This window comes from Rhinoraja longicauda, chromosome 20 (assembly GCF_053455715.1).
Source record: "Rhinoraja longicauda isolate Sanriku21f chromosome 20, sRhiLon1.1, whole genome shotgun sequence".
Taxonomy (NCBI): Eukaryota; Metazoa; Chordata; class Chondrichthyes; order Rajiformes; family Arhynchobatidae; genus Rhinoraja; species Rhinoraja longicauda.
Window position 1 is genome coordinate 20,806,137 of NC_135972.1, and position 23,096 is coordinate 20,829,232.

The following is a 23,096-nucleotide window of genomic DNA, read 5'->3' on the forward strand; positions in this document are numbered from 1 at the left end:
TGAGGGGTGATCTTACAGAGGTTTATAAAATCATGAGAGGAATAGATCGAGTCTCTTGCCAAGAGTAGGGGAATCAAGGACCAGAGGACCTAGGTTTAAAGTGAGGGGGAAAAGATTTAATAGGAATCTGAGGGGGTAATTTTTTCACACAAAGGGTAGTGGGTGTATGGAACAAGCAGCCAGAGGAGATAGTTGAGGCTGGGACTATCCCAACGTTTAAGGAACAGTTAGACAGGTACATGGAGGACAGGTTTCGAGGGATATGGGCCAAATGCAGGCAGGTGGGACTAGTGTAGCTGGGAAAGTTGGGCCGAAGGGCCTGTTTCCACGCTGTATCACTCTATGACACAATTGGAGTGTCGGATCCAGTCTTCTGCACAATCAGAACAAGAGTCACTGTTCCACCAGAGGACTGACCAAAGATATGAAAGGACTTGCTCACGAGTTAGGACCTTGACTAGAAGTTCAGGCACGCACAGTGACTAAACATGCAACAAAATGTCGTGCAGGGCGTGACACTGACAGACCTACAAGAAGCCGAGAAAACAATTGGGAGGAGTCGTGTGGACCGTCGAACTCGAGAGCAAGAAGAGAAGGAAAAGGAGGAGAAAGAAAAGCAAGACCGAGAAAAGCAAGAAGACAAGAATCAATCAGAAACTCGCGAAGATGAGAGACAAAGGTTTAATCGGAGCACTGAAGAGGTATTTAGTCTTGTTAATAAGAAATGACCTGATTTAATCTGCCCACGTACTTCCTTAGCATAATATTTTAAAGCAGTAGAGAAGTTGGGAGGTCATGTTACAATTTTCAAGAGAATTAGATTTACAGTGCCCTCCATAATGTTTGGGACAAAGACCTATCATTTATTTATTTTCCTCTGAACTCCACAATTTGAGATTTGTAATAGAAAATATCACATGTGGTTAAAGTGCACATTGTCAGATTTTAATATAGGCCATTTTTATACATTTTGGTTTCACCATATAGAAATTACAGCAGCGTTTATACATAGTCCCCCCATTTCAGGGCACCATAATGTTTTGGACACAGTAATGTCATGTAAATGAAAGTAGTCATGTTTAGTATTTTGTTGCATATCCTTTGCATGCAATGACTGCTTGAAGTCTGCGATTCATGAACATCACCAGTTGCTGAGTGTCTTCTCTAGTGATGCTCTGCCAGGCCTGTATTGCAGCCATCTTTAGCTTAAGGGCTAGTCCCCTTCAGTTTTCTCTTCAGCATATAAAAGGCATGCTCAATTGGGTTCAGATCAGGCGATTGACTTGGCCACTCAAGAATTGACTATTTTTTAGCTTTGAAAAACTCCTTTGTTGCTTTAGCAGTATGTTTACGATCATTGTCTTGCTGTAGAATGAACCACCGGCCAATGAATTTTGAGGTATTTGAACTTGAGCAGATAGGATGTGTCTATACACTTTAGAATTCATTATGCTACTACCATCAGCAGTTGTATCATCAATGAAGAGAAGTGAGCCAGTACCTTCAACAGCCATACATGCCCAGGCCATAACACCCCCACCACCGTGTTTCACAGATGAGGTGGTATGCTTTGGACCTTGGGCAGCTCCTTCTCTCCTCCATACTTTGCTCTTGCCATCACTCTGATATTAGTTAATCTTCGTCTCATCTGTCCACAAGATCTTTTTCCAGAACTCTGGTTGCTCTTTTAAGTACTTCTTGGCAAACTGTAACCCGGCCACCCTATTTTTGCAGCTAACCAGTGGTTTGCATCTTGCAGTGTAGCCTCTGTATTTTTGTTCATGAAGTCTTCTGCGGACAGTGGTCATTGGCAAATCAACACCAGATTCCTGAAGAGTGTTTCTGATCTGTCAGTCAGGTGTTTGAGGATTTTTCTTTATTATAGAGAGAATTCTTCTATCATCAGCTGTGGAGGTCTTCCTTGGTCTGCCAGTCCCATTGTGATTAGTAAGCTCACCAGTGCGCTCTTTCTTCTTAATGATGTTCCAAACAATTGATTTTGGTAAGCCTAAGGTATGTATGGCTGATGTCTCCAACAGTTTTATTCTTGTTTTTCAGTCTCATAATGGCTTCTTTGACTTTCATTGGCACAACTTTGGTCCTCATGTTGATAAACAGCAATAAAAAGTTTCCAAAGGTGATGGAAAGACTGGGGGAAAGACTAGGTGCTGAGAGCTCTCATACCTGCATTAAGGGGGCATTTAAACACACCTGAGCAATTACAAACACCTGTGAAGCCATGTGTTCCAAACATTATGGTGCCCTGAAATGGGGGGACTATGTATAAAAACAGCTGTAATTTCTGCATGGTGAAACCAAAATGTATAAAAATACCCTTTAATAACATCTGACAATGTGCACTTTAACCACATGTGATTTTTCTCTATTGCGAATCTCAAATTGTGGAGTACAGAGGCAAATAAATAAATGATGGGTCTTTGTCCCAAACATTATGGAGGGCACTGTAGCTCTGAGGGCTGAAGGTATCAAGGAATATGGGAAAAAGCAGGAACAGGGTACTGATTTTAGATGATCAGCCATGATTGAATGGTGGTGCTGGCTCGAAGGGCCGAATGGTCTACTCCTATTTTTCTATGTTACAGTTGTACAAGGCATTGATGAGGCCACATTTAGAGCATTGTGCTCTGTTTTGATCACCATGTTAAATGAAAGATGCTTTCAAGCTGGAAAAGGTTTTGAAAAGATCTGTGAGAATGTTGCCAGGACTTGGGGACTTGAACTGTAGGGAGAAGTTGAGCTGGCTAGGACTTTATTCCTTGGAATGCAGGAGGCTGAGGAGCAATCTTATAGAGGTATATTAAATCCTAAGATGAATAGATCGAGTAAATGCAGAGTTTTTTCCAAGAGTAGGGGAATCGAGAACCAGAGGAGATAGGTTTAAGGTGAGGGGGAGAGAATGTTTTAATAGGGTCCTGAGGGGTAACTTTTTTTACACAGTATAGTGGGGGAACGAGCTGCTGGAGGAGATGGTTGAGGCAAGTACTATTGCAATGTTTAAATGTGGACTGGTACATGGATATGATAGGTTTAGAGGGATGTGGGCCTAACACAGGCAGGTGGATATAGTGTAGATGGGGCATGTTGGTTGGCGTAGGCAAGTTGGACAAAAAGCCTGTTTCCACTCTATGACTATGAGAGTGGACCTTTCTTTAAATACTTCTGCATGTTGAATGAACTTTGAGGCTAAGTGCTTTCAATAATTGCGCTTTATGTAGACGCGCATCATACCCGACTGTCGAGCGGTGTGGCAGTCTCCTCCAGCCCTTTGCCAAATCAAAGGTGGGGTAGATCTATCATAATACAGCATGGAAACAGATCCTTCAGGCCACATTGCTCTTACTGACATAAATTGTGCCAGTTTAAGTTCTAACTGAAATGATGTGGTTCTTATTCCGAGGACATATAATTTTCTTCATTATCGTCAATGTTTTTAGTCTCTAAATGGATTTTCAATCGCTTTGTCCGATTTTAACCCCAGAATTTTTACATGAATGCTGATGAAAACCACAAAATAATCATTGAGAACAATTTGCAGTTGAAACACAGTCCCGTGTACAAAATTAATAATAAAAACTAGTGGGCAATATTGTGCCTCTACAGCTTGGACAGTGGTACTCATTTTGGTTCGTGTTGACTTATATAACGATGTGTCAGTGGCCAATCAAAGAAAGCCTTGAGACAGAGGCGCTTCACTGTTGGAAGGCCTCTGCTACAGAGCACATATTTATACAAAGGTGGTGAATCTGTGGAATGGTCACAGACGGCTGTGGAGGCCAAATCTTTGGGTATTTTTAAAGTGGAGATTGACAGGTAGTTGATTAGTCAGGGTGTCAAAGTTTACAGGGGAGTCTGAAGAAGGGTCTCGGCCCAAAACATCACCCATTCTTTCTCTCCCGAGATGGAGTTACTCCAGCATTTTGTGTCTACCTTCAGTTACAGGGGAGAAGGTAGGAGAATGGGGTTGAGAGGGAAAGATAGTCAGCCATGATTGAATGGTTGAATAGACCTGATGGTCAGAATGGCCTGATTCTGCTTCTATGATTATGAACATACATACACATGTTGGGACTGCAACAATGCAGGATGTGTGAAATTTATTTCAACATGATTTGAAACTGGCATTGAAATACTTTATAATGATTTCCTCAATCTTTTTTAAAAATGTCTATTTTATTACCCTGAAGCCTTATCAACGTGTCAGACCTACCTTCACGCCGTCCACAACTGCCACCGTCTCTGCCCTAAACAGTTCGTACATATCCTCCCAACTAAGTCGACCCAGCAGTCTTACGGGCATTACATCTGCTTATTCAAGTTATTCCCGCGCTTCTGGGGAGGCGGATATAGGTAAATATGAAATACTTTCTGCGTTGTCAGTTGGTAAGGATAAAGTGTGAATCTATGACCATGCACTTGTTCCACTTAAAAGTACAATGCAATTCAATGATACTTCAGCGGTACTCTTTTTTTGTCACTTGTACCGAGGTACAGTGAAATTCATTTTGTATATGGTTCAGTATGTATCACTATACATAAGCATGAAGATGCATCTTAGATAAGCATCTCAGATACAGTACAAGTGTATGGCAGTAGTACATTGAGACAGAATACAGAGTCCCCAGTTTTTGGCAGCATTTTCAAGTCCCAGTTTGTAAGTGCGGGGTTCTTGACTTGGCCATGAAGACCGTGGAAGCAGGCCTTTCAGCCCACCGAGTCTACGCCAAGTATTGATCACTCGTAGACTAGTTCTATGATCTACACACTGGGGTGACAATTTGGTTGGTCAGATACACATCAGGAGTTTAAGGGACCTTCACATCAGGACAGCATAGTGGCGCAGTTGGTGGAGCTGTTGCCACGCAGCGGCAGCGATGTTCTTCCTGTGACCGTGTGGGTTTTCTCCAGGTGCTCGGATTTCCTCACACACCCCAAAGACGTGTGGGTTTGTAAGTTAATTGGTTTCTGCAAATTGCCCCTAGTGTGTAGGGAGTGGATGAGATACTGTGACATAGAACTAGTGTGAACAGGTGGTCAGTATTCGGCGTGGACTCAGAGGGCCGAAGGGCCTTTTTCCATGTTGATCTTTAAAACTAGTCCAAAACTCTAACATCAGTTTGTATCAAAGTTGTTGTATAACATGTGATAATTCATGGGATATAAGATACACAATACAAAGAATTTATTAGCCAAGTATTTAAGAACATACAATGAATTTGATTTGCCATACAGTCATACCAAAAAAGCAGCAAGACACGCAACTACATAAATATTAACATAAACATCTACCACAGAGCACTGTGAAGGAAGGCAATAACGTACTATCTTCTTGCCTCCTTTTCTCCCATGGTCGGGGCAGTCGAACCATCCACAGCCGGCGATCGAAGCTCCCGCGATCGGGGCGGTCGAAGCTCCTGCGATCGGGCGGTCGAAGCTCTTGCGCTTGGAGCTCCTGAAGTCGATCCCTAACTAAGGAACCGCGAGTTCCTCGATGTTAAGTCTGCAGGCACCTGCGGTTGGAGCTCCCGAAGTCAATCCCCAGCAAGAGGCCGCCAGCTCCTCGTTGTTAGGCCGTTGAGCGAACGGAGATACGATACGGAAAAAGTCGCATCTCCGTCGAGGAAAGAGATAAAAAAGTTTCCCCCAACCCCCCACCCCCCACATAATACAAAACTAAAGATACACTAAAACATACATTTAACAGCTAAATAAAAACAACAAAAGAAGAAAAAGACGAGTCAGTCTGTTAGCGAGGCTGCCATCGTGCGGCGCCTATGATAACTATGTTTAAGTTACAAAGTTAATTTGATGCATATCCATTCTTGTACAATACTGTTAAATTATTTAGCTTATCAGTTTTATTTCAAAGCTAATGGAAGTAGAAATCTGCATCGACACCTCTGCTCAAATCACCTCTTGTCTTTTAACTTTTCTATCATCAGCGCTTTTGGAAAGTCTGGTGATTACCTCAGATGTCCTTGTTCTTAGACTGGAACAAACGTTCTTTCTCTTACTTTGAGTAGGTACAGCGAGAAGGGGAGATGAGCAGGATGGTGAAGAGAAATTGGACGATAAGTCGCAAAATAAACCGTCAGTCAGGGAACGGCGGCGCCCGAGGGAGAAACGGAGATCCACGGGTGTTTCTTACTGGACTCAGGATGTACGTGTGACACCCTTACCGTATTGCTGTTGATTTGCTAAACGTGTACTCTTGGCAAAACCAGGAAATTAAACTTTTTGAGTTCCATTAATAGCTGCAGTATATGTCTGGATCCATCGCTACTGGACTGCTTCAGACATACGAAGCTGTTCTTATTGTTTAGAGATACAGCATGGAAATGGGCTCTTTGGCTCACCGAGTCCACGCTGACCATTGATCACCTGTTCACACTAGTTTTATGTTCAGCCACTTTCTCATCCACTCCATACACACTAGGGACAATTTTCAAAGACCAAAATCTACAAACTGCACATCTTTGGCATGTGGGAGGAAACCGGAACTCCTGGAGGAAACCCATGTGCTCTCAGGGGGAACATGCAAACTCTGTACAGACAGCAACTAAGTAAGGTTGGAACCGGGGTCTCTGGTGCTGTGACATGTGTTTTGCATTATATTGCGGATATTTTCTGAAGTCTATCAAGCATCTTAAAATTCAATAATTAAAAACTGCACTTCAGAGGCCCAAAGTTTTCAGATTAGTTTATAGATCAGGGTGCGCAGAAATTCCTTGTTCAAATGAAGGAGATGTAGCAGATTAGATTTCCATTTGTTGGCTTCTGGTGACAGTTTGACAATTTCATATTCACCATCAGCAAGACCAGCCTTTTAAACACACTTTAACTGGTAATCAATAGTTCATGGTAGGGAGAAAGGGAAATGTAATTCTTGAACATACATAAATGAGGAAAGAGTGAAAGGAACTCAATGAAGCATTGAATTTTCATTGTATAAATCGACTATGGAAGGTAAAGCAAGCAGACGATTTGGGGAAGAGAAGTACCGTTTCATTCTTTAATTGTTAGTTGATGGGGGATGAACATATTAAACACTTTCAGCATCACTACAAATACTATACATAAATTTACCATCATTATGATACCGTGGGAAAATAAACCTTGCCCACAGTGGCACAGCGCTAGAGTTACTGCCTTACAACTTCAGAGACCCGGGTGCCATCCTGACTATGGGTGCTGCCTGTACGTAGATTGTATGTTCACCCTGTGACCACCTGGGTTTCCTCCGGTTGCTCCGGTTTCCTCCCACATCCAAAAGACGTGCAGGTTTGTCAGCTAATTGGCTTCCGTAAATTGTCCCTTGTTTATCGGATGGAACTGGTGTACGGATGATTGCTGGTCAGCACGGACTCAGTGGGCCAAAGGGCTTTTTTCTACGCTGTACCTTTAAACTATCCATGTCCAAATGTTTTGCAGGTACTATCATAACATTTAAGAGACATTCGGGCAGGTACATGGATAAGATGGGTTTAGAGGGTTAAGGGCCAAGCACGCACAGATGGGACCAGTGTAGATGGGGGCATATTGGTCAGCATGGGCAAGGTGTGCCGAAGGGAGGTTTCCACGCACTAGGGTACGATGCCACACATTTTAAAGTTGTGCAAATTAACTACATCTCTGTACCAGGATTGTTCTGTGCTGGTATTTCATCAACTGATCTGCTAACAATCCACATCTAACACTGAGGGTTTTGGACTGCCGCAGAATATCTGCCAATAATACTGAAGAGATTTATACCATTTGTCCTAACATTTCGATCCTTTGTTTGCAGAGTGATGAGAATGACCAAGAACAGCAGTCAGATCCTGAAGATGGAACAAATAAATACCAGGTAACTTTCCTTATCCAAGCAGTGGACATGAGATTCTTATTTTGGAATAGTGAAGCTAGTATCTTTGCAGGAGTCTCTTCAAGAATATTCGTATATGTTTACCTCTGTCTGTGTTTTACTATGTGTTTGAACCAGAATGGTCGTAATCTTTAAAGATTAATTAAGCTTTCTTTCAAATAAAGGGAAATGTTTGTCTCCTGCCTGTAATGTAATGTGAAATCTGTATTTTTGGCAACATTATATGCCAAATAATACTAGCAAATAGATTTACTGCAATAGTTCCTATTCCATAAAACAGATCAGCTCCATAAATGTACATATTTGGGCAGTAGATGATGCCAGATGAGAAAATGTGTTAATGCTTCTAAATTCTTGGACTCCACATCGAATACATTTAGAAAGTTCCTTTATCAATATGGACCTGAAGTGGTAAACTTTGGAAGACCCAGTGTTTTAATTTTATCCTAACAAATGTTAAATCAAACAGAAGGACAAAGTTGATGGAAGTTTAATGGTTTGCTTATTCACAAAAAACTCCCTCACAGTAAATGATGCCAGCAAACTGGCTCTGAAGTTATTTATCTTATTACCTTTCTGAATATTTAACCCGTAAATATTAGTACATCGTTGCCGTGTACAACTTTGGCCTGGACAATGTCAAACTTTTGAGATGTTCATACGTTGTAGGAATGGAATTAGGCCATTCGGCCCACCAAGTTACTATGCCATTCACTCATGGCTACCCTATCTTCCCCTCTCAACCCCAATCTCCTGCTTTCTCCCCATAACCCCAGACACCCATACTAATCAAGTATTTATCGCCTAAAAAATATCTACTGACTTGGCCTCCACAGCCTTCTGTGGCAATGAATTCCACAGATTCACCGCCCTCTGATTGAAGAAATTCCTTCTCATCTCCTTTCTAAATGTAAGTCCTTTTATTTTGAGGCTCTGGCCTCTGGTGCTCGACTCTTCCATCAGTGGAGACATCCTCGCCACATCCACTCTCTCCAGGCCTTTCACTATTTGCTAATTGTTGGAGCTGAACTCCTGACTTAATAGGGTGTCAGGAAGTAAGTCATTTGCTGCAGATATCTAGACTGAATCACTGACCTAGCCATATTATTTAAGTGGCTAGTCCAACCAAGACCCTAGTGGGGTATTTATGCCCCAGGTATTCTTTGTCTCTGATTTACAATGTGGTGGGTGCTTGAAATGTGCTGTCAGGCCTGATGGTGGAGGCAGGTACAATAGTGGCATTTAAGAAGATTTTAGATAGGCACATGGATAGGTAGGGAATGGAGGGGCATGGGTCATGTGCAGGCAGAGGAGATTAGTTTATCTTGGCATGTTTGGTATAGACATTGTCGGTTGAAGGGCCTGTTCCCATACTGGACCGCTCTCAGTTCTATGGAATCATTAAGTGACTTTCGGGGCAATGAGTGTAACACAGTTTGGAAAGGGTTTTGTAGAATTATTAAAAAGTGTGCAGAGCAAGAGGTGGGATTGGATTCCTCCATGTGCATGCTTGGCACAGTGTTAGTCTGTACCTCCTCCAATGCTATGATATCTTTTGTGAAGCTGTCCAAAATTTTTTGATTTATTTTGAACCATTGGAACAGCTAAGAATTAGTGTGTAGGAAAGAACTGCAGATGCTGGTTTAAATCGAAGGTAGACACAAAGTAGTGGAGTAACTCAGCGGGTCTCCAGAGATGTTGCCTGTCCCGTTGAGTTACTCCAGCATTTTGTGTCTAGCTAAGAATTAGTCATTGATTCTTGGCAGATAATCAAGAATTTGAATTCTAAACTAAGGGTTGGATTGAAATAATGAAATGCAAAACGAACAGGTCCATGACACAACTGAACGAGTCCAGTTCTATTACCTTCCAGCCATAAAACTCATCTTGCAATGCCCAGATTTGGCCTTGGGTGTGTGTCGTTGGATTACAGTACTTTGCTTACCATAAAGTTGGATGTAAACACAAGAGACTGCAGATGCTCGAACTTTGAGCAAAACGGCAAACTGCTGGAGCAGCTCATTGGGTCCTTTGAAGGGAAATGGGCAGGAGGGTCTTGAAGAAGAATCTTGACCCAAAACATCATCTGTTCAGTTCCCTTCACAGATTTTAGATTTAGAGATACAGCGCGGAAACAGGCCAATCGGCCCACCGAGTCCGCACCGCCCAGCGATCCCCGCACATTAACACTATCCTACACACACTAGGGACAATTTTTACATTTACCCAGTCAATTTACCTACCTACCTGTATGTCTTTGGAGTGTGGGAGGAAACTGAAGATCTTGGAGAAAACCCACGCAGGTCACGGGGAGAACGTACAAACTCCGTACAGACGGCGCCCGTAGTCAGGATCGAACCTGAGTCTCCGGCGCTGCATTCGCTGTAAGGCAGCAACTCTACCGCTGCTCCACCGTGCCGCCCACATGCTGCTTGACCTGTTGATTTCCTTCAGCAGTTCATTTTCTTTGAAGAAGTTAAATGTGCTTGTTCAAATATAAATTGTCCCTGATACATATGAGGATTTGCAACCTCTCATTCCTAAGTAAATTAATGAGCGACCCTTCACTGGGATATTGGTTTCCAGAAATTAAATTATATAACGAATAGTGGCTCCGGTTATTTTATGACTTTTTAATGAGTATTATGGCAAAAAAATAATTTGCCAATCATACGTCGTAGTTAAAATTTTATTTGCAAATTGCTGGAGTAACTCAGTGGGTCAGGCAGCATCTCTGAGGGATTTGAACAGGTGACGTATTGGGATGGGACCCATCTTCAGACTGATGGAGAAAGGGGGATTGAACTGCAAAAATTAAATGGGGGTGTGACAAAGCCTGGCAAATGATTGATGGATATGGGTGAGGTGGGTTGATTGGCAGATAGGTGGAGTAAGTGACAAAAAGACTCAAATTGAAAGGGAGACAAAATGGTCAGATAAATGGTGAAATGGTGAACGAGCTGTTGTTGAGGCAGATACTGTCACAACATTTAAGAAACAAATGGACAGGTGCATGGATAGAGGGTTATGGTCCAAATGCAGGCAGGTGGGACTAGTGTAGATCGGACATGTTGGCTGTTGTGGGCAAGCTGGGCAGAAGGCCTGTTTCCACACTGTATGACTCTGACTCTATAAGGAGAGAAGACGAGGAGTGACCTGTTCCCTAGGGCAGATAATTCAACAGATTCACCAATCTTTAGGTTTGGGTTTATTATTGTCATACGTACCATGGTACTGTGAAAAGCTTTTTTTTTTTGCATGATATCTAACAGATCAGAAAATACTATACATAAATATAATCAAGTCAAATCAAGTATAATAGACAGAGCAAAGGGGAAGATATAGAGTGAAGAATATAGTTCTCAGCATTGGAAAAGAGAGCTGGGGGTAGGAACCTCTACTCACCTCAACCGTGACGGATTTCCCCCTCATTCTGTAGCTCCGTTGGAAATACTCTTGTCAACCGCAAGAGCAAGATACAATTTTTCACCAATACTGCCAAGCATGTTTGTAAAGTGTTGCATTTAGACTAACTTACAACTTATTAATCTAATCAAAAGCAAAACTGCACATGCTCGTTGAAACCAAAGATAGACACAAAATCCTAGAGGAACTCAGTGGGTCAGGCCGCATTCCTGGAGAAAATGGATAGGTGACATTTCGGGTCGGACCCTTCTTCAGACTAATTGTGGGGGGGACTGGAAGTAAGGGAAAAACAGGACAAATTGGGGCCAGCAACAGATTACCTTCGGCAAGGCGGTTGGTTCCCTGATAGGCCAATTGTTGGCGAGAAATGGTGTGAACACAAGGGGGATACATCGTTTGGAACCGGTTGGCAGACTTTTAGTGGGGGAAGAGGGAGGGGGAGGGAGGTGTTTGTAGAAATTACCTAAAGTTGGTGAATGACTGTTCCTACCACTGTGTTGTAAGCTGCCCATGTGATAAATGGTCTGCTGTTCCTCCAATTTGCACGTGGCCTCTCTCGGGCGATGGAGGAGGCCCAGGACAGAGAGTATGGGAAGAGGAATTAAAATGTCTAGCCAGCGGGAGATCCCATAGGCCTTGGCGGACTGAGCGCAAGTCGTTGGCGAAACAGTCGTCGAGTCTGCGCTTGGTCTCGCCGACATACAGGAAGTCACATTGGAATCACCGGATGCAGTAGATGAGGTTATAGGAAGTGCACGTGAACCTCTGTCTCCCCTAAGGACTGTCTGGGTCCCTGGATAGAGCCGAAGGAGGAGGTATCAGGACAAGTGTTACATCTTATTATCTTACAGACGTACAGGTATGTAGGTTAATTGGCTGGGTAAATGTAAAAATTGTCCCTAGTAGGTGTAGGATAGTGTTAGTGTACGGGGATCGCTGGGCGGCACGGACTTGGTGGGCCGAAAAGGCCTGTTTCCGGCTGTATATATATGATATGATATATGATATGATAAATTTAGCTTTTATATAATTGGGAAATGTTCCAGATGTTCAAGTTTTGTTAATTGAAATCTTGTCGCTTTGGTAAGTTACCTGAACAAATAACTATCTTTTAAAAATAATAATTACTTAACTTGATGGTTCCATATTGAACTTTTTTTTATAATGAAAGATTAAGCAGCTTTAAAATTTGAATTCTAACCTCTGACTTTTCTCCCCCTCCAGAATGACAGACTTTCAAGGTAAGATTTATTATTTTAAAGCTTTTAAACTGTTTTAATGATGTACCTGCTGCAAATCTGTTGGGTGAAAAGGAGGGGGAAACATAAGTGATTGAGACTCTGAATGTTATTGGGAAATAAAATTACAAATTTATACAAATAATGTTTATTAAGATAAGCAGAAGTAATAGGAACAATAATGTTCTGTTTCATTAGGATTGGTGTTTTTGCTCTCAGAGCGTACTCTGTTTTACCAAATCCTGTAAATACAACATTATAAGATGGTTCCATTTATATTGCAGGTTTGTCTCTGGATTTTCTAGCACTGGAAATAACGAGGGTTCTGACCTATCGACAAGTCGAAATGGTTCATATAAAGAAAGTCGACTTGTGCCCCAGAGCAGAGTAGATGCATTGGATTATAAAAAGGTGACTACTGAAATAATGCTCTCCGTAAAAGATAACCCTCATTATAACAGACCAGGGGGGTGGGGGGTGTAACGGTGTATGTTATTGCCAATTGTCCACAATAACCAAGCAATTGATATGTTCCAACCATCTCGTGGTCACTCTGTGAAGCAACGAGTTGTTTTCAAGTGCAAAGTTCGTTTTAACAGCTAAAAATGTGTTTTTGTTACTGCAAGCTAAAAATGCTAAAGGCTGTTAGTGACATTGTTTCATAGAGCCGTATTGCACAAGTTTTAATGGAAGCAATTGTTTGTTAATGTCAGTGGCCTCTTGCAGTGTAACTAGCAGACCGTGTTCGTAAAGATTACTGTGGAGAGGCTCCACTATGACCAAAATCCGTTATAAAGAGGCCTGTAATAGTGAGAGAAGCCAAAAGTAACTGTGAACCTGATGTTTAACAGTGTGCAAACCAACCTCTCAGTCTGAAGGCTGTAAGTTAGTAGTCTCATTGTAGGATGTAATCCAAACATCATCTCCTTAGAAAAATTTATACCTGTGTGTGGCAGGGCCTCTGTAAAATTGCTCCTGGTGAGAAGGGAATGGATGTGAGAGTGAGATGACATAGAACTAGTGTGAATGGGTGACCAATGGTTGGCATGGCCTCGATGAGCCGAAGGGCCTGCTTCCTTGCTGTATCTTCAACTAAACTCAAGCTAAAATGGACGGGAATGGATATTTATCTTGTATGTGGAACATTGGGACTTCTTTTTATTAAATCTTGAGGTATTTTCACAGCTTTATGAACAATTCCAAGCAGAAAATGAGAAGCTTAAGGCAAGTCTACACGATACGAACCTCGAGCTGACGGACCTGAAGGTACAGTTGGAAAAAACAACGCAGGTATGTTCAACGGGATCACTTTTTGATGGATGTCGTAAGTTTAAAAGAAGCTACTCTCTGAGAAAAGTAAAATGTTGTTGTCCAACTAAGTTGTTAAACCTTCATGCATCTTAAAAATGCATTAGTTTAATTTAGAGATACAGTGTGGAAACAGGCCCTTTAGCCCACCAGGTCCTCGCTGACCACTAATCCCCGTACACTAACACAATCCTATGCACTAGGGACAATTTACAATTTTACCAAAGCCAATTAGCCGACAAATCTGTACGTCTTTGGAATGTCAGAGGAAACCGGAGCACCCGCGGAAAACCCACACGGTCACAGGGAGAACAGACAAACTCCATACAGATAGCACCCATCATCAGGATGGAACCCGGGTCTCTGACGCTGTAAGGCAGCAACTCTGCCATACCACCCTCCACTACCGGCACGGTAGCGCAGCGGTAGAGTTGCTGCTTTACAGCGAATGCAGCGCCGGAGACTCAGGTTCGATCCTGACTACGGGTGCTACACTGTAAGGAGTTTGTACGTCCTCCCCGTGACCTGCGTGGGTTTTCTCCGAGATCTTCGGTTTCCTCCCACACTCCAAAAACGTACAGGTATGTAGGTTAATTGACTGGGTAAATGTAAAAAATTGTCCCTAGTGGGTGTAGGATAGTGTTAATGTGCGGGGATCGCTGGGCGGCGCGGACTTGGTGGGCCGAAAAGGCCTGTTTCCGCGCTGTATATATATGATATGATATGATAAACTGGAATGCAAATTGCTTCATTTATCATATGCCTGCACTGTGTTCCTGAATTCTGCTGTGTATCAACTACAAGGCATTGTTTCTATTGTGTCCATGTATAAAGGAGTTACGCCATGGGTCTTTTTTATCAATTTTCTATGTGCTATTTTTATCTAATGCTAATTAGTTGCAGAGATAATACTGAAAAGGCCACTGTGAGGTCTTGACTCCACCAGTCAAATGTCTTTTTAATTAGTTATTGCATTACATTGTATGGAAACAGGCCCTTTGGCCCTATTCGTCCATTCCGACCAAGGTACCCCATCCAGACTAGTCCCATTCACCAACACCTGGTATCCCTCTAAGCCTTTCCTCCCCACCTAACAGTCTAAATGTCTTTTAAATAGAAACATAGAAAATAGGTGCAGGAGTAGGCCATTCGGCCCTTCGAGCCAGCACCACCATTCAATATGATCATGGCTGATCATCCAACTCATTATCCTGTACCTTCCTTCTCTCCATACCCCCTGGTCCCTTTAGCCACAAGGGCCACATCTAACTCCCTCTTAAATATAGCCAATGAACTGGCCTCAACTACCATCTGTGGCAGAGCATTCCACAGATTCACCACTCTGTGTGAAAAAAAGTTCTCATCTCGATCCTAAAAGACTTCCCCCTTATCCTTAAGTTGTGACCCCTTGTTCTGGACTTCCCCAACATCGGGAACAATCTTCCTGCATCTAGCCTGTCCAACCCCTTAAGAATTTTGTAAGTTTCTATAAGATCCCCCCTCAATCTTCTAAATTCCAGCGAGTACAAGCCGAGTCTATCCAGTCTTTCTTCATATGAAAGTCCTGCCATCCCAGGAATCAAACTGGTGAACCTTCTCTGTACTCCCTCTATGGCAAGAATGTCTTTCCTCAGATTAGGAAACCAAAACTGTACGCGATACTCCAGGTGTGGTCTCACCAATGCCCTGTACAACTGCAGCAGAACCTCCCTGCTCCTATACTCAAATCCCCTCGCTATGAATGCCAACATACCATTCGCTTTCTTCACTGCCTGCTGCACCTGCATGCCTACTTTCAATGACTGGTGTACCACGACACCCAGGTCTCGTTGCATCTCCCCTTTTCCTAATCGGCCACCAATGTTGTTCGGCAATAAATGCTGTTATTATTTAACGTAATCATTCCTGGGACATGGGAAAATCTGCTTTCATTTATTTTCCATCCTAAATAGTCCTTCAAATGCGTGCCTTAAATCAGATATGGGCCAAACAACAGGAAATGGAATTGGAATCCATTCCAATAATACACGCCCCTGAAGGGGGAACCTGAGGTGGGGGTAGGGGGCCCACAGGGAATGATGGGAGACCCGGCTTGGGGGAGGGTGCTGAGAACTAGGCTTGATGTCATGTGCTCTGGCCGGCAGTGGATGGAAGTGTTCGGTGAACTTCTGTAACTTTGTCAGCACCAAAACGTGGCAACACTTGTGTATTGCCTAGGTCGGGTCTGCTGTGTGATTTTACCAGGTTACATGCAAAACAAAGCATTTCACTGCATCTAGGTACACGTGACAATAAAGTATAATTGAATTGAAAGGCTCTTGTTATCAAACATCAGCGCACGGACATGTTCTCCTTTGAATACATCCATATGTTCACCAGGAAGCTATTGTGAAGACAGATTCTGACAGGAGCCACAGATTGTAATAGGAAATAAAAACAGAAAATCTTGGGAATGTTTTGCCGGTTATTTAGCTTCTAATGAAAGATCACCAATCTGAAATGTTAATCTTTCACTGCAGTTACTGCTTCACTGCAGAGTTTTCTTATAGTTTTCTATTTACATTTCAGACTTCTATCATCTACAGGTTTTTTTTTAGCTATTCTGTAATAAATTGAGGCAGGAAGTTTGCTTCTGTTGACAATCCAGTCATGTTATCCTCCCTGCTAATCAGCCAAAGTGAAATTATTTGCAGAATGTTTAGAGTATACTTTTAGAAGTATAACCGTGTTGGTTTTCTCTAGGTGTTCAGGTTTCCCACATTCCAAGGACGTACAGGTTTGTAGGTTAATTGGCTATTTGGTAAAATTGTAAATTGTCCTTGGTGTGTGTAGGGTAGTGCTAGTGTACAGTGTGATTGATGGTTGGTGCGGACTCGGCGGCCGAAGGGACTGTTTCCACGCTGTATCTCCAAAGGCTAAAGTCTAACTCATGGGAAAGAATGAGATTATGAGCATCAGAGACTCCGGTAACTGACTAACCACGCTAATAGATGGCATCACTGAATCTCAGGCATGCTGCTGTAACCTGACTTTGGAATGAGGACAATTTTCTTAAACAATCTACCTTACATTTGTCTTTCAGAGGCAAGAAAGAAAAGCTGATAGGTCACTGCTGGAGATGGAGAAAAGGGTAAGTTTGAAATTTGGTGCTCTTTTAGTGTAATATACTTCATAATGAAGACCTATCCCAGTATCATTAATAATAGAAACATTGAAACCAGTTGCGACGGTATTTATTGAATTAGGCAGCAATGTTTTGGCATCCTTTGCCAAAGGATATCTATAGAAAAGAGATGAGGAGGAATTTCTCCAGTCAAAGGCTGGTGAATCTGTGGAATTCATTGCCACAGATGGCGGTGGAGGCCAAGTCAATGGGTAATTTTAAAGCAGAGATTGACCGGTTCTTGATTAATCAGGGTGTCAAAGGTTACAGGGAGAAGGCAGTAGAATGGGGTGAGAGGGCAAGATAGATCAGCCATGATTGAATGGCAGATGGACTCGATGGGCCAAAATGCCTAATTCAGCCCCAAAATCATATGCATTTATCCAGTTGAGTTTCTGAATTAGTATTCCATTTGGAAAACAGTTTGTGCCATGAATCAGTGAGATACCTCACCTGAATTAATACCTTATTGCCCCTTGAAAGTTCAGAAGTCCCTCCAGTAATGCAAGCATCAGTAAGGCTGATGAATTTCCATGAATGGAAATTAGAAAGTAATACACCACCAAATATTTTGCAGTTGCTGTGTTGTGTGTTTAATATTTTTGAGAAAAAGAAACCTGTTATCAATTAAAAATAAAAAATGCCCAACTCCTGTACTACTACAATATGTCCTATGTTCAGGATAGAGTAACTTCAGATCAAAGCTTGGACTGACTAAAAGCCATAATGGTCAGCAAAACTTGCACTTAAAGAGTAAAGTTTAAAAACTGTAACTGCTGAAATCCTGAAATAAAAATGGAATATGCTGCAAATAGTCACCAGGTCAGCCAGCATCCATGAAGAGCGGAAAAATTCATGTTCTTGGAACAAAATTAGGCCATTTGACCCATTAAGTCCACTCCGCCATTCAATCATTGCTGATCTATCTTTCCCGCTGAACCCCATTCTCCTGCTTTCTCCCCATAACCCCTAACACCCATACTAATCAAGAATCTATCAATCTCTGCCTTAAAAATATCCATTGACGGCGTCCACAGCCATCTGTGGCAATGAATTCCACAGAATAACCGCCATCTGACTAAGGAAATTCCTCCATCTCCATTCTAAAGGTAAATTGTCAAAAGGGGTCAATTACTTCCTTTCCTTGCTTGCAACATTTGGTCTTTTTTTCATTTGCGTAGATCCTTGAAAGTAGTAAAAATGACCAAAGCCATTTGTCAGCATTGTCAGGAAAGAATTAACATCAGTTCAATTGGCAGATCTGAAAAGCTTGGTCAGAAATGTTAAGGGGTATTTTGAAGTTCGAGAGAGAAAGGGCATTGCAGAATTGCCCATTGTAAGTGGTTCAACAATCCAGATTCCCAGCACCATCACAAGATCACCACACAAACTGCCAAGGAAGTGACTAGAATGAATCACTTTAGTGAAATAGAGTAAATAAAAGAGTAAAAAAAGAGTTTGCTTTTCTAATGGTGGCTGAAGAAATAAAAGGATATGCTCTGGTTTCTCAGATAGAGTGACAGTTTGCCATTATCTGACAGGAAAGAAGAGCTTTGGAGAGGAAGATAGCTGAAATGGAAGAAGAGCTGAAGGTAAAGATGACTCTACTGTTATATTAACATGAAGCTCAACACCAAATATGTCTAAAATACCAGTGTTCATTTCAGAGCAATATAAGCAAACTGGTATTTTTATATTTTGATATATAATGCCTCTGTTCACAGTAAATTAAATGACTGCTCACACATAAAATTGAAATATTAAGGTTAGTGAATATTTTGGGAATGATTCATAACGGAGTAACATTGGTAATTGTTTCTAATAAGCTTAAACGTTGCTTAGATCTAATATAGTTACATGTAAACCATCTCAAAGGTTTGAATGACTTTGTGGATAAATCATTTAAGTTTAGAAATATATAGTTCCTAGTTTAACCACAACAATCTGCCACACAAATGTAATATAGCTGATGTATAGAAGGGAGCTGTATCAGTGTTTTTGACAAAATCTTAATGCCCCGTCTTTTCCCCTTGGTTCAGTTGCACATTTGGCACAAACATTCCTTGCAATCAAGTGAACACACGTGCAATCCAATTGAAGGTTTTCCTTTCAGTGGATAAACTGGTGGGAGTATTTATTTGTACATAATGTAGCGTGGAGTATTAAATAGGATCTACAATTGTCTTGCATATGGTGTTCAGATGGCTCCATCACCTTGCATTGATTGTACCATGTTATGTTTGTTAGTTATTTAGTTTAGTTTAATTTATTGTCACGTGTACCGAGGTACAGTGAAAAGCTTTTTGTTGGGTGTTATCCAGTCAGCGGAAAGAATATACATGATTACATTCGAGCCATCCACAGTGTACAGATAAAGGGTAAAGAGAATAATGTATAGTGCAAGATAAAGACCGAGTAAAGATAGTCCAATTCTTGGTACAATTCTTATTGAATTCCAATATCTGCCTTGATAATATCAGACCCTCTAAAAATATATATTTTTTCAGGCTTTAAGGTTTTTTTAATTTTTAATTTTATTCTTCACCCTTGCAGTCCTGCAAAACCAGAATCCTTATTTCAACAATTTGTCTTGGATTTGGGTCTGCTGCCATATTTGGAATGAAGGCATCTCACTTGTATCATCAGACCAAGGTTTCAATTTGAAACTGAGGCCAACTTTCACAGACCATATTCATGGACACCTACTCTATCTTGAGCAGCATGTCTGCAGGCATTCTCTAAAATCTGCAGGATACCAGTTGATTAAGTCCCTGTCTTCATTTTCAGATTTTTCACCAAGTGTTTTTGTCTTTTGGGAAGATACAGTGCCCTCTATAATGTTTGGGACAAAGACCCATTTATTTATTTGCCTCTATACGCCACAATTTGAGATTTGTAATAGAAAAAATCACATGTGGTTAAAGTGCACATTGTCTGATTTTAATTAAGGCCATTTGTATCCATTTTGGTTTCACCATGTAGAAATTACAGCAGTGTTTATACATAGTCCCCCCATTTCGGGGCACCATAATGTTTGGGACACAGCAACGTCATTTGAATCAAAGTAGTCATGTTTAGTATTTTGTTGCATATACCTTGCATGCAATGACTGCTTGAAGTCTGTGATTCATGGACATCACCAGTTCTTGGGTGTCTTCTCTGGTGATGCTCTGCTAGGCCTGTATTGCAGCCATCTTTAGCTTATACTTGTTTTGGGGGCTAATCCCCTACATTTTTCTCTTCAGCATATAAAAGGCATGTTCAATTGGGTTCAGATTGGGTGATTGACTTGGCCACTCAAGAATTGACCATTTTTTAGCTTTGAAAAACTCCTTTGTTGCTTTAGCAGTATGTTTGGGATCATTGTCTTGCTGTAGAATGAACTGCCGGCCAATGAGTTTTGAGACATTTGTTTGAACTTGAGCTGATAGGATGTGTCTATACACTTCAGAATTCATTTTGCTACAACCATCAGCAGCTGTATCATCAATGAAGATAAGTGAGCCAGTACCTTCAGCAGCCATACATGCCCAGGCCATATCACCCCCACTGCTGTGTTTCACAGATGAGGTGGTATGCTTTGGATCGGGCAGTTCCTTCTCTCCTCCATACTTTGTTCTTGTCATCACTCTGATATAAGTTAATCTTTGTCTCATCTGTCCACAAGACCTTTTTCCAGAACTCTGGTTGCTCTTATAAGTACTTCTTGGCAAACCGTAACCCGGCCATCCTATTTTTGCGGCTAACCAGTGATTTGCATCTTGCAGTGTAGCCTCTGTATTTCTGTTCATGAAGTCTTCTGTGGACAGTGGTCATTGACCAATCCACACCTGACTCCTGAAGAGTGTTTATGATCTGTCGGACAGGTGTTTGGGGATTTTTCTTTATTATAGAGAGAATTCGTCTGTCATTAGCTGTGGAGGTCTTCCTTGGTCTGCCAGTCCCTTTGCGATTAGTAAGCTCACCAGTGTTCGCTTTCTTCTTAATAATGTTCTAAACAATTGATTTTGGTAAGCCTAAGGTTTAGCTGATGTCTCTAACAGTTTTATTCCTGTTTCTCAGTCTCATAATGGCTTATTTGACTTTCATTGGCACAACTTTGGTTCTCATGTTGATATCAGCAATAATAGTTTCCAAAGGTGATGGAAAGACTGAAGAAAAGACTAGATGCTAAGAGCTCTCTTATACCTGCATTAAGGAGGCAATTAAACATGCCTGAGCAATTACAAACGCCTGTGAAGTAATGTGTCCCAAACCCTGAAATGGGGGGACTATGTATAAACACAGCTGTAATTTCTACATAATGAAACCAAAATGCATAAAATTACCCTTTAATAAAATCTGACAATGTGCACTTTAACCACGTGATTTTTTTAATGACAAATTGGGGAGTACAGAGGCAAATAAATAAATGATGGGTCTTTGTCCTAAACATTATGGAGGGCACTCTAGTGGCATTTGCTTGCCTGTGGATATCTGACTGACATACGTTCAGTCTTGAGGCCAAGTTCAGAGACGTAAGCAGCTTTTACTGAACTGCTCACTTCATTACGTTTTGGTGTTTCAGAGCCTCCTTGCCTGAGAACTAACTTCAATCAAATCCTAAGTCATTTTCATTATTCAATGGCTGACATCTAGCACTAAGGCAGTTACTGCATGTTCTAGACTTCCCAGAAAGGGCAAAACAGATTCTCAGCCTTTGTCAAGTTGACCCTGTTTAGAATCTTGTATTTCAATTAGATCATTCCCCATTCTGTCAGTGAGGGGCAATCTTGCTTGTAATCTCATTGCATTTCTCTTCACCGTTGTAATCAATCATTCAACATACAATCCCAATATTTAAGAAACATTTAGGCAGGTACATGGATAGGATAGGTTTAGTGGGCCAAACACAGGCAGGTGGGTCCAGTGTAGGTGGGACACGTCGTTTGGTCTGGGCAAGTTGAACCAAAGGGGCTTTTTTTCACATTGTATGACTCAACAACAATATCCTTGTCTGGATACAAAGCAAGAATAGCACAATGCTCCATGATTGTTCTCGCCTAACTCCTGGTCGATAAAACAGTACAGCACAGGAACAGGTCCTTCGGCCCACTTTGTCTGTGCTGACTTGATGCCAAGTTAAAGTAATCACCTCTGCCTGCACGTGATCCATTTCCCTCCATTCCCTGCATATCCATGTGCTTGTCTAAAAATCACTTAAACACCACTATTGTATCTGCTTCCACCACCACCCCGGCAGCACGTTCCAGGCACCCTCCACCCTCAGTGTGTACGGGGAAAAATAACTTGTTCTGCACATTTTTAAAATTTCTCTCTCTACCATTAAAGCTATGACGTTTGATCTTTGTATTTATACCATGGGAGAAAAAGCTTCTGACTTTCTATCGTATCGGTGCCTCATAATTTAATAAGGTCTCTAACGTTCTATCAGGTCTCCAATCCTCTCAGCCTCTGGCATTCCAGAGAAAGCAATCCAAGTGTGTCCAACCTCTCCTCATGGCTAATCCCCTCTAATCCAGGCGGCATTCTGATAAACCTCTTCTGCTCCCTCCCGAAGACCTCCGCCTCTTTCATGTAATGGGGCGACCAGAACTGCACACACAACTTCGAATATGGCCTTACCAAAGTTTTATACAGCTGCAACATAACTTGCCAACTTTTATAATCAGTGCCCTGACCTGTGAAGGAAAGCATATACTAAGGTCACCATTTTCATGACTGTACTCGGCCTATTTTTTCTGTAGCCTTTAAGATCCTTATCGCACAGGCTTGTTGGGCCAAGTGACTTATGACAAATGCGAGCACATTCACTTGAATCCATAGTCTGTTGAATCCTGTACCTAATTTGCTTCCACTTCTCTTGCCAGTTTTATTTACAATTCACTTTAATATCACTTTGACATTCAGATATAATACTTGATGTTCTGGCAATGAAGTTAAAAACATGTTTATTATAATCCCATCTGTGGAATGGTTTAAAGTCTTCCTGAAGTGCCTCGTAGTTCACTCATGTCAACTTAAATAGTTTAGTTGTTCTACCTAGCAAGAGGAATTGGTTAGTTTCAGGAGTCCACTG

The 23,096-nt window shown here is 41.7% G+C and overlaps 1 protein-coding gene across 12 annotated transcripts in view; it reads left to right on the forward strand.

Moving 5' to 3' along the window:
• Nucleotides 1-23,096, forward strand: part of ppp1r12a (protein phosphatase 1, regulatory subunit 12A) — a 117,707-nt gene that overhangs the window by 88,072 nt on the left and 6,539 nt on the right. For 10 of the 12 annotated variants that reach the window (XM_078417134.1, XM_078417133.1, XM_078417137.1 and 7 more), the window contains 9 exons: nt 510-701; nt 4,206-4,368; nt 6,039-6,178; nt 7,805-7,864; nt 12,533-12,549; nt 12,831-12,957; nt 13,732-13,836; nt 16,937-16,984; nt 18,559-18,609. In XM_078417134.1, coding sequence (XP_078273260.1) covers nt 510-701; nt 4,206-4,368; nt 6,039-6,178; nt 7,805-7,864; nt 12,533-12,549; nt 12,831-12,957; nt 13,732-13,836; nt 16,937-16,984; nt 18,559-18,609 — 903 coding nt within the window. The remainder of the gene's footprint in view (nt 1-509; nt 702-4,205; nt 4,369-6,038; nt 6,179-7,804; nt 7,865-12,532; nt 12,550-12,830; nt 12,958-13,731; nt 13,837-16,936; nt 16,985-18,558; nt 18,610-23,096) is intronic. The other 2 variants (XM_078417135.1, XM_078417144.1) reach the window with 1 other exon arrangement.